Consider the following 14,958-nt stretch of genomic DNA (forward strand, 5'->3'; position numbering starts at 1 on the left):
ATGAAATGAAAATACCCATTCCTGCCTTGTCTAGTTCATGAACGTGCACTGTGACCAGAATCATATATACTATTAGCCAGTGAGTGATAAAACTTTGTATCAGAGGGTTTAAACTATTTCATGCATTACAAAAAGTATATACTTTTAAAAAGATTTGTCTATGTTCTTTAAAAATTGTTTGTGTGTATATCTGTGTGCCTGTGTCTGTGTGTCCATACGGGTATGGGCACACGAGTGAAAATGCACAAGGAGCTCTAAGGAGCCAGAGTACTCTAGAGCTGGATCACAGGCAGTTCTAAGCTGTTCAGTGTGGGTACTGAGAACCAAACTGGGTCCTCTACAAAAGTGCAAGCACTCGTAATGGCTGTACCGTCTCTCCAGCCCCCAACCCTACTTTCTAACTCCCCAGAGAAAAACAGCTAACAGTATCAATTGTGCAGGGCTTACAGCCGTTCTAGGGATGATACTGCCCCACTTCCCACAACTGTGTAATAATGGTAAGTTTCTTCTACTTCTCAACATTTCTAGAAAGTGTGTCACAAGCAAACCTTCTAAGATCTCTGGTTATTTAAATCCACAGAAGGAAAATTGTAGGGCTATAGTGTGAGAACTTAAACCTGTCAGCAATATTTATGCTTATGGCAAACATTTTTATCCCCACTCCCAAAGTGATTTAATGCAGGCTTGAAAGCAACATTTTCCACATATGAACCCTATAACTGCCATTTAATGCCTATATTACTGATTACATATGAATCCCTTAAATTTTCTAAGGATTATTACCTTCATGTGAGAAAGAGAGAGAATTAGCCACCTATCCACTAGAGGATTATAATTAAATGGGATAAAGTACCTAGCACATAGTAATCCCTAAATCCTCTATAATATTTAGTGCATGAACAAATGAATGCATGATCAATAATTTTGTTTCCTTTGCAAATGTCATTACTTATAATCAAACCTATGGCCTTCAACTAGCTGGACAGGAAAGAATGATATCTAGTTTCAAATGGCAAAATACACATTACATTAAATGTCTGAAATTTTTGCACAAATTTATATAGCTATAAAAAGTCATTTATGGGCTGAAGATTGTTCAGCATTTAAGAGCTCTTAATGTTCCTGCTAAGGATGTGGATTCAGTTTCCAGCACACACAATCAACTGTAACTCCAGTTTCAGGGGATTTGATACAGGCTCTAGGCATGCATACAGGGCATATACACAGATGTAAGAAAAACATTCATCAAATAAAATAAACACTTTTCAAAAACTATCTATGCCTCAAATGGAAAAATAAGCACGCTGATTTCTGATGTCCCTAAAAGCTTCATGATACAAAAGAAAAAAAAGAAAAAAAGGGATCATTTTTACCACTCAAAGAAAACATCATTAGGAATCAATCTTTTGAAATACTAAGACAAATGTTTGAATATAAGTACTCATAGAATGCATACAGACTTCACAAATCTGTACGTTACACACGCAAGTGACAGCCTGCCTCAATTTTCTTTTTTTACAATCAAGTATAGTTTATGGTAATTATCCATGAGTCTTTTCCCCTACAAGACTTGAAAGAAAAAAAAACTCAACATGTAAGTCATTACACAGACAGCACAGTATTTTTACAAATAATAAACCTAACATTTATGGTGAGACAATTTACCTGAGTATTTATCCCTGTTTTCATCAAGCTCAGTACTGGTGGTTGCCACAGTATCAGCCAGTGCTACAAGGAACATCTGCTCCAAGCGGGTAAGGCCTGGTAGACTTGAGTGCATTAGATGACTGGAGAGTACTCTAGCATGCTCCTGGCCAAAGTAAGCTGGTCCATATTGTGACAGGTTTATTACTTTTGATTTGTTCTCTCTCTTCTCTGGCTCTAAATCGATATCATCTGTTGTTATCTCCTGGACTTGGAACAGCTCTGAATACTGATCCTCTGCTTGACTTTCAATATGAGCCTCATAGCTCTGTGGCTTTTTGGTACTCTCCTCTGAAATTCTGTAGGACATGTCCTGATCTGCAGCAAGCAATGCGTGTAGTGGTAGCGGAGGAATAGAATCTATCTCAGTATAATCCCGAGTGCCATCCTTTCCAACGGTAACTGTATCCTTTGCTGTACTGCCGCTCACACTAATGGTCCGAGACAGATGCCTTTTAGTTCCTTCTCCAGCATCAGGATCCCTAACTATTGCAACTTCACCAGCAATACACTTTACTAAGTGGGAGAGAATGGCTTTAGCTCTTCTAACTTTCCCTAAGTCCATCAGTTCTAACAGCTGAGTGGGATGATACTGTGGGAGAGTCGGAGACAGTGCATGTGCAGCCTCAAATAAGCCACCATCTTGAACTACAGTTGGTGAACAGAAGACATCATCAGTGATAGCTGCTCCTTCAACAATACTTTTTCTTGCCAACATAGTGGATTTAAAGGCAGAATGATCTTGTATCACTGTCTCTTCAACAGGACTGTCAGCTTCAATGTCTCCGAATTTGACAGAATGCTTCCACTGGGCATACACATGCATTTCACAGTCCATTCCCACCACCAATATCCCATCTCTTACCCAAGAAAGAGATACAGGCAGTGAAGGTGTGCCATCCACAGAGGATACCAAGTCTATAGATCTGAGAAGAACCCATCTTGACCTAACTCCTTGTTTGATACTACCACCTAGTGGTAAAGTAATGACAGCTACTCCATCCTTACTGTTAGCTTGATCAGTAACAATTCCTGAAAGTCTTCCATACATGAAGATATTAGCACCAACCCCCACTGTAAGAATGTGAGAGCCATCTTCCTTTGATACCCAGTCCAAATGTACTAAATGCTTGATATTTGGAATGAGGTATCTATCCTTACTTAAAAAGGCATCTGATTTGCTATACACAAACAGATTACTGTCAACGCTGACCCTTGAATCAAGTACACTCCCAACCTTAACCAAATCATCAAGATGGATCGTTTGTTCTAAAACCCATTCTGACCCTCCTGTAGATTCACATTCAAATATACAGACATGCATAGAAAACTCTTTAGAAATAAAACCGTTGTGGTGGACAGGCTGCTTGTAAGCCACTGCCAGGCGGCCTGTGTATGAGCAGCTAACAGCAACAGGCCTTCCCACAATGCTCACAGTACTGCTATTATCTTCTCCTTCATCATTCATCAGGGGCCATCTCCTCCAGTGATAGGTTTCCTTCCCATCACTTGTATTGCACAGTGAATTAGTTTCCATACAACATTTCCAGAAGCGTACTTTGTTGTCCGAACAAGTTGTAACCACTAAGTAAGGTGCAAGGCACACTGGATAAATTGAAGAGGAACTCAGATGACCTTAACACAAGGGAAAGAAAAACAGTCATAATCAGAGAACCACAAAATGTAAGATCAGTAGATCTTATCTCTTACTCAGTTTAATTCACCCTCTGTTAAGGTTGAACCAGAACCCTCACATGTCATTCCTGTCTATAATCACTAACGCTTCCCATCTATCTCCAACCATAAGATAATGACTAATATTTTGGGGTCTTAAAACCTGGATACAAGTTCCAATCTATCAATACTTTGGAAGAATGGAAAAATCATTTAGTCACATAAGTCTGTTCCATATAAATAACAGGGAACAGTAATTACTTGACTTGGGATGTTACTGTCTATGAAACATTTGAAAACATTTCATAAGGCCTCTGTAAATATAATTATTTGTGAGCTTCAATAAACAAATGAGCATATGCCAAACTTTCCAAGTATCTTTAAATATTTACTAGTTAGTTATGTGTATGAGTATGTGTATATGTCCAAGTTTGTATATATGCACATGAGTACAGGTGACCTTGGAGGCCATAAGAAGTTGACAGATCCCTAGAGCTGTATTTACAAGAGGCTATAAGCCGCCTGATGTGGGTGCTTAACTGTAGTTTTCTAGAATAGCAGCAAGTGCTCTTAACCAGACAGCCATATTTAAAAGATTTTAAAAGATTTTTTTTACAAACTTTGTATTTGGGAAATATACCTACAACCCTAGCCCTTATACGGCAGAGCAAAAGGATTATAAGTTCAAAAATTTCCTAAAATACATCAATGAGTTTCAGACAGTTTCAGCTACTAAGATTCCATCAAAAACCAACCAAAAATAAATTAAAAAAAAAGATTTGTCTAGATCTGCATCAAAAACAAAAGCCCATAATAAAATTTTTCTCAAGGTAATCTTTCCACTGTGAATGCAGATATGTCTGAGGGACGGATAAGAAGACCCCATACTCAGTATCCACCAGAAATCAAAATAAGATTGAACCTCCATTTTTGTTTGTCAGTATCTGATGGAGGAAGGTCATTGGCTAATAAAGAAACTGCCTTGGCCCATTTGATAGGCCAGCCTTTAGGTGGGTGGAGTAAACAGAACAGAATGCTGGGAGGAAGAGGAAGTGAGCTCAGATGCGAGACATCATGCTCCCCTCTCCTGGGCAGATGCGATGAAGCTCCAACCCAGGATGGACGTAGGCTAGAATCTTCCCGGTAAGCGCACCTTGGGGTGCTACACACATAAATAGAAATGGGAAATCAAAATGTAAGAATTAGCCAGTAAGAAGCTAGAGCAAATGGGCCAGGCAGTGTTTAAATGAATACAATTTGTGTGTTGTTATTTCGGGGGCTAAGCTAGCCAGGTGGCTGGGAGCTGGGTGGCAGAATGCAGCCCACAGCTCCCACAACAAGTATCATTATCCAAGGAACTCTCCAATTAGAATTCCACAAGTGGCAAGTCATTTCAAATGCAGCCTCGAGTTCAATCCTTCAAACTACCTCATCTGCCTTGCTAAAGTCAGTATAATTACAGGCCAGTCACATTCTGCTCTGAAAATAAGATATATCGATGGCAGGGAGGGGATAGATAGAAAGACCAATAATAGAAAGGTAGATGATATATCTTTAAAAATAAACTATTTCCAGTATATGAGTGCAGGTGCACATGTGTCAGGGTGTACACGTGGAGGCCCCTGCCACCTTCTAGGACCTGAGAGTACACTCAGGTCATTAAGCAGAGAATGCCTCTACTGCACAGCCATTTCAATGTCCTGAAATGCATATTTTAATGTGAGGTATCTTGTCTACATTTAGGAATACTATGATAGCAAAACTCCAGAGAAGAAATACATTTGTCTGTGAACCACTGAAGCTCATTTTGCTATTATATTCATATCTAGATGGCTCAGTACTGAAGATACGTGCCCCCACATCTCATAGCTTAAGTATGATCTCTGAACCTATCATAACTGACTCCTGCACAATATACTCTGACCTACACATGTATTATGTTGTGGCATCCCATCCCTATATTTTAAGGCTTCACTCTGTGATAATCATGTTTTACCTTTATTATGTATGTGTGAACAAGATTTGATAGATACTTTTAAAGAAAAAGGTATTCCCAACACCCAGGAGGCTAAGACAGGAAGAAGCCAAAAGATCAGGGCCAGCATGAGCTACATAATGAGAAAAAGAAAGAAAGGAAGGCGGGGGAAGGGGAAGAAATGCAGCCTCTTATAAATACTTCCACTTCTTAGGAGATAAATTTTAGATTCCTTGTTGCCATGAGAAAATATACATTTAAACTGTTTGGTTTCTTCTAACCATTACCTACTCCTCCACATGAGCATGGTCAAGAGAGCCAAAAAACTAAATTTATCATTAAAAAATATTATTAACAAAACATGCTTGTAAATGGTTAGATCACTATAAGTGATAACTAAGTCAATGTCATTGTAGCACACATCAGAAGACAAGATTCTGAGCTACCACTGCTCAGTCCCAAGAACACTACCTGCTGAAGGTGTTGCTCTTATTACTTCGACAGCTTCCGGCAAGTCCAGAGGCTGACTGTACACCAGTCTGGAACTCAGAATGAGTTTACTAGCAGTTTGGAGATTGGCAATTGACGATGAGTGAGGCATGGAGCTCACACTCGGGGGCGTTTCTGGAGAAGAGTCCACCTTCTTCTGTCCAGGTACTGAGAGCAGGCTGTCAGATGAGATCCCTTCTGCAGCTTTGGCTGTGCAAATACATTTGAGATGTTTCATCACACTATATATGAGGGAGGATATTTTCTTATTCTCTAAGAAATGCAGCTTCTTGGAAGTACTTCTACTTCTTAGGAGACAATTCTCAAATTCCTTATGGGTTCCTTGAGAAGATATACTTTTAAACTATTTGGTTCTTTTTTACCATGACTAACTCCTTCATATGGACATGTCAGGGGAAAACCACAACATATGAGGTCTAAAACCTTAACTTACATACATAGCACAGCGTTCCTACGCCTTAAATGCACAAACACACAAACTCTCATGTCTAACCCCAGAGACACTAATTATATCAACTTGGGACAGAGCTCAGTAATCTGTACTTTTAATAAGCAACCTAGTAAGCGAGTGAGATTGTTTAGTAGGTAAAGACACTTATTTCATGTTTATAAAACTGGTTAGTAATGTAATTATGAGAAATAATAGGATCTTTTTGACGTTTCTTAGTACTTTGTACTAATTAGTTTAAAGTAGATTCACCTTGACAAGGAAAAGACAAATGTCTGAGATGATGAGACAGCTACACTGAATCAAAGATGACACATAACATTATGTATTGAGATGTCACACAGCAATCCACAAAAATAGTTAAGTATCATATACAAGTTAAAAACAAAACTATGTAAAATACCCTATTACCCACAGAGTCAGCCTAATATGGCAGTCCATGCAATTCTTTAATAATTAGCTCTCAGAAAGTAGTATAAAAACAAAACAAACAAAAAACTACCAAATATAGTCTAAAGAGTGAGCTTGTGGCTGGCCTAGGCTATATAATGAGATTGTGCCTCAAAAAACCAACAAACAAAAAGAAAACTGGCCTGGAAATATAGCTCAATGAATTCCTAGCTAAAAGCTACTGAGTGCCAAATAATGCCCCCCAAATTCATTTTTTTTGCTTTATAATTAATCTAAATGTGTATAGTAAGGCATATAGTAAGGCATATAGAAATTATTGTGTTTCTTAATGCTAACTTCAGGTGTCTAATTATATTTTGCCAAACAGCAACTGTTTCTCATAATGCTAAGCTGATACACAGTGTATCACAGAACAATGAGAGTCTACAAAAATGTACCAGCAGAGCTCACTTAAAGACATGGCATCACAAACAGGCAGTAAATACTCGATAAATGTTAACTAAAAATAACTCAGCCAACCTTTCTTTTTTTTTTATTTCCAGTATGCCTAATGTGCCCACAAACTGGTTTATTTTCAGGGTCAGTCAGTTTCTGAAGCTCAGCATGGTTGTATAGATCTTCTAAACCTAACACTCAGGAGACCAAGTATTTTGGGCTGTGCTTTATCAAAGCTCAGTCTATATCACAAGACCCCACCCCCCCAAACACATCAAAATAGTAATAATAATATAAAATAAATAAAGCTTGGCAGAGATTCTTACTCTCATCATCAACACAATTTATAGTTCATTATTTCATCATCAAGAATCAGCCAATCTAAAGAATTTACTATAAAGTGTTTTTATTTTGCATCATCCCTGTATAAAACAGTACATAATTACTTACCTAAACACGCTTGTACAGATTTAAGATGAAGGTGCCACATATGGAGAACAGAGTTATTATTACTGTCCTTCTCAATGACTACTAAAAAGAATTTTTCTGAAAACGGTGGTGGGCGATATCCTATTATTCAAAGAGAAAGAGAATAATTAATGTTTTTTCTGTAGGATTAGAAAAACATTTTTAAAGATAAAAAAGAACCTCTTGATATATGCACAGAAGTTGAAAAGAAAGCAAAATGTGATTTACTTGAATATGATTTGTCCTTTCAAAAATTCTTGCTGACTTAATTCCCACTGTATTAAGGTACTAAGAAGGTAGAAACATTATCTGACTGTAGTTTTCAGAAGTGGGGCCTTTAGAAGGTGGTAGGATTGGATAAGGATGTCAGGATGAAGACACTATGTTGCATAATGTGGCTTTCTAAGAGGCAAAGAGAAGAGGTTTATTCCCTATCTCTTCCTATGTGATATTCTGAGCTGGCCCTAGGACTCTGCTACCATCAGACACAGTCTTTCAACCTTAGACCAAAATCACAGCTAAAATCTCTCTGTTTATACCGGTTATGGCACTAGACTACTGAAGTACATTAGAAAATGAACTCATACAGGAAGAATTCATTTTAAGGATGGTTTTTAATTTTTAATATAATTTTTGTGTCAAAAGCTACAGAGCTATCAAATCTAATCGGGCTCTATCAAGTGTACACAGAGGTCAGTGATATGGCTCAATGGGTAAACAAGTTTGTCACACAAGCCTGAGTTCAATTCCCAGAACCCACGAAAAGGTAGAGAGAGAGAGTGCCTCCACAAAGTCGTACCCTTCCAGATGCACACTAAAAACTCTCTCTCATACATACACAATATTAAATAAAACTTCAATTTAATAAATACATAAAGGCAACACAAAAGGAATCCAAAGATAGGCCATTAATCAGGCATTGAAAATTAAACGTGAGGGTCAGTGAGATGGGTCAGGGGTAAAGGAACTTGCTGCCAAGCCTGAAGGTCTGAGTTTAATCATCAGAACCCAAGTTGTCCTCTGACCTCACATGCACACACATACAAAGATAGATAGATAGATAGATAGATAGATGATAGATGATAGAAAAATTTTTATCCTGTTATGCTTTTTTTACATGAAATTAACATTTTTAAATATTTGTAAGTAATTTGAGAGAGCAACAGTGGTAAAGGAAGGCACAGAGAACAAATAGGAATTTCACAGATGGGTACATTTTTTCCTGTTCACAGCTGTGTTCCTTGGAAGTGAAAATGAGACCTACATTGAACAATATAAACTTTCTTTTAAAATGAAAACTTTTGGGTAGCGGGGGTGGTGGTGGTGGCTCAGTTGGTAAATGCTTGCCAGGTAAGTGTGAGTACCTGAATTTAGTCCCCAGCCATTCATGTGCACAAGAATATGCAAACCCACTTTGTATATAGATTCAAACAAAACACAAACAAAAATAACAGTATTTTAGCTGGGCGGTGGTGGCGCATGCCTTTAGCCCCAGCACTTGGAAGGCAGAAGCAGGCAGATCTTTGGCCAGCCTTATTTACAGAGTGAGTTCCAGGACAGCCCGAATCACACAGAGAAGCCCTGTTTCAAAAAAACAAATAAACAAAAACAACCAGTATTTTAGGCAAATAATAAAAAAAACTATTTATTATGATTCTGAAGATTTTTATTTCACTAGTTTGATAATGTAAGCAAAAATATCACCTTGAGAAATGCAGTAGGGGGCTGTAGAGATGGTTAAGAGCTCTGGCTACTAGGCTTGATAGTTTTATGTCAACTTGACACAGGCTGGAGTCATCAGAGAGGAGGGAACCTCAGTTGAAATAATGTCTCCATAAGATCCAGCTGTTGGAGTCAGACAGTGGTGATACTCGCCTTTAATCTCAGCACTTGGGAGGCAGAGGCAGGTGGATCTCTGTGAGTTAGAGGCCAACCTAGTCTACAAAGCAAGTTCCAGGATAGCTAGGGCTGTTACACAGAGAAACCCTGTCTTGAAACCAAAAGATCCAGCTGCTGGGTATTTTCTTAATGGTTCCATTCCTGGCCTGGTGGTTGGTTCCATTCCTGGCCTGGTGGTTGGTTCCATTCCTGGCCTGGTCGTCCTGGATCCTATAAGAAAGCAGGCTGAGCAAGCCAATAAGCAGGAAACCTCGGTAGCCTCTGCATCAGCTCCTGTCTCCAGGTTCCTGCCCTGCTGGAGTTCCTGTCCTGACTTCTTTTGGCGATGAACTTTCATGTGGAAGTGTAAGTCAAATAAAATCTTTCCTTCCCAACTTGCTTTTGGTCATGATGTTTCATCAAAGTAACAGAAACCCTAGCTGTAACAGCTGCTTTTCCAGAAGAGCCAGGTTCAGTTATCAGCACCCACATGGCAGCTCACAATGACCCTTAACTCCAGTCCCTGGGGAGCTGATGCTCTCTTCTCACCTACAGAGGCACTAGGCACACACTTGGTACACAGACATACATACAGGCAAAACACCTGTATACATAAAATAAAGTATTTTTATTTCTTTAAAAAGCTAGAAAAAATAAGAAGAGGAAGGGATGAGAAAAATATGCACGTGTAAAGTCTTTAGGAAAACAGCTATACAATTGGTAGAAAAACCAAAGAGAAACTTTATACACAAAAGAGAAAAACTTTAAGATGCATTAAAGAAAAAGATTAAAATTTTTGCTTAATTTGACAGAGGGATAAGAAATACATCAAAGAGGGATAACTGTTTGGAAACCCTTGGTAAACTAAAATGGCAATCACTGTAGAGAATGAATTCTTAGAGCAGTACATGCCTTTTCATTTTAATATAGCAGGACTGCTATAAATACAAAATCCTAATTTCTAAAAGAAATAAATACTTCATGTGAAATTCTGAAGTTGAAACTAAACATTATACTGTTTGTTTTCTAAAGATCTCATAGAAAACCTACTTTCTTTCCAAAACAGGGGGGGCACTGGGAACCAAAGGTGGGCTTTCTGGAAGAGCAGCAAATGCTCTTAACCATTGAGCCATCTCTCCAGCCCTGACAACCAGGCAGCTTTCACAGATGACTGCTGGACATGCCCAAGCTTGAGTGATCACTTTAGAACCCCACACATGATGAAAACTGGGAGTTTTTAATGATCAAAATAAGCAAACTCACTTTTCCTCCCAGAGGAGATTCCACTGTTTATTTCAGGCAGTTCTGGAATGGCAGTGAGTCAGTCCACTTCATCAGCTAAAAACAAGTCTCCACCTACCCTCAAAATCATACCTTGTGATGGCTGAAAAAATATTTCTGTTTCCTTCTCTTTTTTCTCCATATCTTCTTTATGTGGTTTATATCCAATAATAAAGTCTTCTTGAAACACATGCAGTAGCTGTGTATTTGTGCCACACTACAAAGGAGAAAAGTGAAGCTTTTCATCTTTGAAATTCCTTCTTTCCCATTCCCCACCTTCCCCACACTAATATACAAAACACAAATCTCTATATAAAGTCTATTCTTAATTTAACTAGAAAGAAAACAGCAGGGAGAAAGCAAAGACGTTCTTGAACTAAGAAAAAAAATACTTTCAAAGATAGCACAGCCAAATGCAAAGCAGAGTATCAGATATGTGTCTCAAACAAAAACAAACACTGGCCCTAGAAAGCTCCCTCAGAGCTTAAGACCCAGACTCAGTTTCCAGAACACATGTCATGTGGTTCTCAACTGTAACTCCAGCTCCAGGAGATCAAACCCCTGGTCTCCTTGGGCACCATACCCAGAATCTGATACACATACCTACACATAATTAAAAATAGTAAGAATAAATCTTTAAAAAATACTCAAAAAATACAAATGTAGTTAAATGACATAAACCACTTTCAGCCCTGAGAGCTATGCTCACTAGACTAAAAAACCAGCAGATTTTCCAAGTCTACCTGAGAGTTCCACCAACAAACACTAACGCCTGAGAAAAGCTCTCAGAGCACCCCTGTAGGCCATTTGGTGGGGATTGTGAGAGAACCTGTTTATAGTAGATGACAACCTTTGCAGAATACATTTCCATGAGAGTGTAGAGGGTCAAGAGAAGGACCTATGAAATGCACCACTGGAGATATGTTGCACGGCCATGTTTCCAGACCGCACAGAGAATAAAAGCAATCACAGAGAGCCACCTAGAACTACCTAGTAAACTGAAATTCAAGGAAAAGGTACAGCAAGGGAATACAATGGAAGAGTGCTGAGACCATCGATGACAACCTCACAGAAAGTAGTTTTGATTAGCTTGGCACTGAATGAACACAGAATAATCTTAAAATTTTGGGTAATTTTCATTTCTTACACAGAATGAAATAGGACTATAATATTAGGTTAAGCCATAAAAAGTATATCAAAGATCAGAGCACTTTTAACAACTCTCCAAGTAAAAAGTATAAAATCTCTTTATAACATAAGGTCATCTTCCCAAGAGAAAAGGAACAAATGAAAGGTAATCCTTCATGAATACAAAACTAAAGAACACAGACAGTGGTGGGAATGCACTTGGAGGCTGAGGCAGTGGTGAGTTCCAGTCAGCTGCCACAAAAACAAACAAAACAATCAGGGAAGGAAAGAGGGGAAAAAAGATTAAGTCAGGGAGGAGGGAACTGAGACAAATAGTGATAGATAAGAGAAAATGGGGGGGGGGGGTAGATGGGGAGATCAGAGAACACACTGGGACAAACCTACAAGGAGTTTTAGATTCAGATTTACAAACCATTCACTTGCAGTGGCTGGACTTTACCACCCTGTACTACTGAAAATCAGAAGCAGATGGGAAACAAATCTGGTGTATATGTAAAGTCAAGGGAAGACTAGGTGAGAGTGGACCACACCAATATCCCATGGTGCAGAGAGCAAAGGGGCCCCAGTTGGGAAATGCACTCTTCTAGATCTCTCTGGAGCAGAAAAAGGAAATAACGAGTTGAACTTAATGCATAACAATGCAGCTTGAGCCGGGCGATGGTGGTGCAGGCCTTTAATCCCAGCACTCGGGAGGCAGAGGCAGGCGGATCTCTGTGAGTTCGAGACCAGCCTGGTCTACAGAGCTAGTTCCAGGACAGGCTCCAAAGCCACAGAGAAACCCTGTCTCGAAAAACCAAAAAAAAAAAAAAAAAAACAATGCAGCTTGAGAACAGAGAATCACAATTTCCTGGAGGCCTCATTAGTAACTTGAGTCTGGCAGCCCCATTTCTGCTACTAAAGCTGATGTGATAATTTCTCCATATAAGTAGAAATATCTTCATTTCCCATAAAAATGCAAGCACTGTGGAAAAATTATAAGTACCTCTACACTTGTCTTATTTTTCATTTTGTTTTGTTTTAAAGATGTGGTTACTTCCTCAAAGCAATTTTTTTAATGGCTGTGTAACTCTTTCAGTCCAGAAGCATAGCCCAGAAGAAAAAAAATATTATAAAGATAAATGGACTTTTCCCATTGGTCCTCTTCCCCAGGTAGGAGCTAGAGAGAAAACCTGACTACATGAAGGGCAGGGCTGTGAATAGAAACACCAAGCTGGGGCTACTTTCATCTGCATTTTAATGGATCTCATAAAAATGCCCAATCTGAGCCCCAAGCAAGTAAATGCTGTGTATTCCCTACTGAGCTAAAATGGAAGCTAGAACGAGGGACCACAGCTGGAGACTCTGCACAGCTGCACTGTATCTTCTCTTAGGACATGCACACTGGGTTATAGTTTCCCTGGTTGAATCAAACTTCCTTCAAATAAGAGAAAAAGACACAGATAAAGTCAATTAGAGGGCAGAAACTCCTAAATCATTAGTAGTTAGTCACACACACACACACACACACACACACACACACAAAACCACACAACCACACTTTGAGATTCACGAGACAATGGATATTTTACCAAATGAGAATCATCCTAAAATATATACATAAAAAACACTGTGAAATAAAGAGAATCAAAGAGCACAGAACATCACCAATTTGAAAGCATGTTTTTACTTGGTCAGTTATTGCATCAAGTTCAATAATGCAGCCTGGTCGGGCAGTAGACTGTTGGCTCACAATGTTAAACACTTCTCCAATAAGTTTCTGTAAACAACAAATGAAAATGTCAATGATCAGCAAAACTGCCACTCTGTCCTTAAGAGACAGCATCACAGACGCTAAGCCCCCGCCCCTTAATCACTGATGGACAATGCAATATAGCTAGAGAAATACAACTTTCCATTCTCATTTCTGTTTTTAAAATTAAGAAGTTAGAAAAACTGACAATATTTATGTAAGTAATTCAAACAGCTAGCTATTTCAATGTCATCATCAAGACAAATGCAGTTAAGGACCTAGCCCAAAGCCTGAGTGTGTGGTGTATGGATGTTTAGTGCCATCTGAAAATACAACTCTCCAAATGAAATATAGGAATCATGATTGACAAATGAGACTGTCTCTTTAGAGGACAATGTTTGAATTAAAACATGAAGCTAAGTTCTGGATTTCTTAAAACTTCCCAAACTTCATACTGGGAACAGTCTCCTCAAAACCCACACCAAGAAGCCAACTCTTTTAAATAAAAATCTTTCAATATCTTAACTAAATGTCTAAAGTCCATCTCCAATGTCTCTCCCTGCAATAATGAAGTTTAGATCCCAGTTTAGCCCAAGGTCAGTTCTAAGAGGAAACAACATCCACAATGGACTTGTGGGATCTTTCCAGTTTGTATCAGCAGAATTCCAGAAAACATGTATTGGGATAGATTCTAGGGTTAAATCACAAAAGATAAAATAAGTGGTTGAATATGGCTGAACTTATTGATAAGTATGTTCGCCCAAAGTCAGGATTTAAAGTCTTAGCTAAAAAACCCATACAAATGGTTTTGACATTCTGCTAGGTTATTTACTGAAATCTGAACTCAGCTATGGCCTACAATCTGTGAGGCTAAAATTCCAGGATTTCTGTAGCACAGCAAAGACTGTTACTCAGAGAGCATCAACAGACCAATAGCAGCAATAAGAAAGTACTTTTTAAAGTGTACTGTGCATCTACACTTCAACAGTGTCTCCAGATCCATGTGTATACAAAAGTTTAAGAAGTGCTGCTGCTGTAAGTTGGGTGTCCTGATTAGATTTTTGACAAGTTGACACAAGCTAGAATTATTTAAAAAGAAGAACCACAACCGAGATAATGGCTCCATCAGATTGGCCTTTACACAAGTCTGTAGGGTATTTTCTTCATTAATGACTGATGTAAAAGGGACCAGCACTATGGGGGCAGTGCCACCCGTAGGCAGATGGTCCTGGGTTATATAAGAAAGGCAGGCTAAGCAAGCCATCAGGAATAAGCCAGTAAGCTTCATTACTAAAT

General features: G+C 38.7%; 1 protein-coding gene across 4 annotated transcripts in view; it reads right to left on the minus strand.

Annotated features, from left to right (window-relative positions):
• Positions 1 to 14,958, minus strand: part of Dmxl2 (Dmx like 2) — a 122,147-nt gene that overhangs the window by 53,634 nt on the left and 53,555 nt on the right. For all 4 annotated transcript variants that reach the window (XM_041638391.1, XM_041638393.1, XM_041638389.1 and 1 more), the window contains exons 14-18: positions 13,600 to 13,689; positions 10,878 to 11,001; positions 7,608 to 7,727; positions 5,825 to 6,052; positions 1,666 to 3,339 (exon numbers count right to left, since the gene is read on the minus strand). In XM_041638391.1, coding sequence (XP_041494325.1) covers positions 1,666 to 3,339; positions 5,825 to 6,052; positions 7,608 to 7,727; positions 10,878 to 11,001; positions 13,600 to 13,689 — 2,236 coding nt within the window. The remainder of the gene's footprint in view (positions 1 to 1,665; positions 3,340 to 5,824; positions 6,053 to 7,607; positions 7,728 to 10,877; positions 11,002 to 13,599; positions 13,690 to 14,958) is intronic.

Source organism: Microtus oregoni, unplaced genomic scaffold, assembly GCF_018167655.1.
Source record: "Microtus oregoni isolate MIOR12 unplaced genomic scaffold, Mior012 000055F_ref0000237, whole genome shotgun sequence".
Lineage (NCBI taxonomy): Eukaryota > Metazoa > Chordata > Mammalia > Rodentia > Cricetidae > Microtus > Microtus oregoni.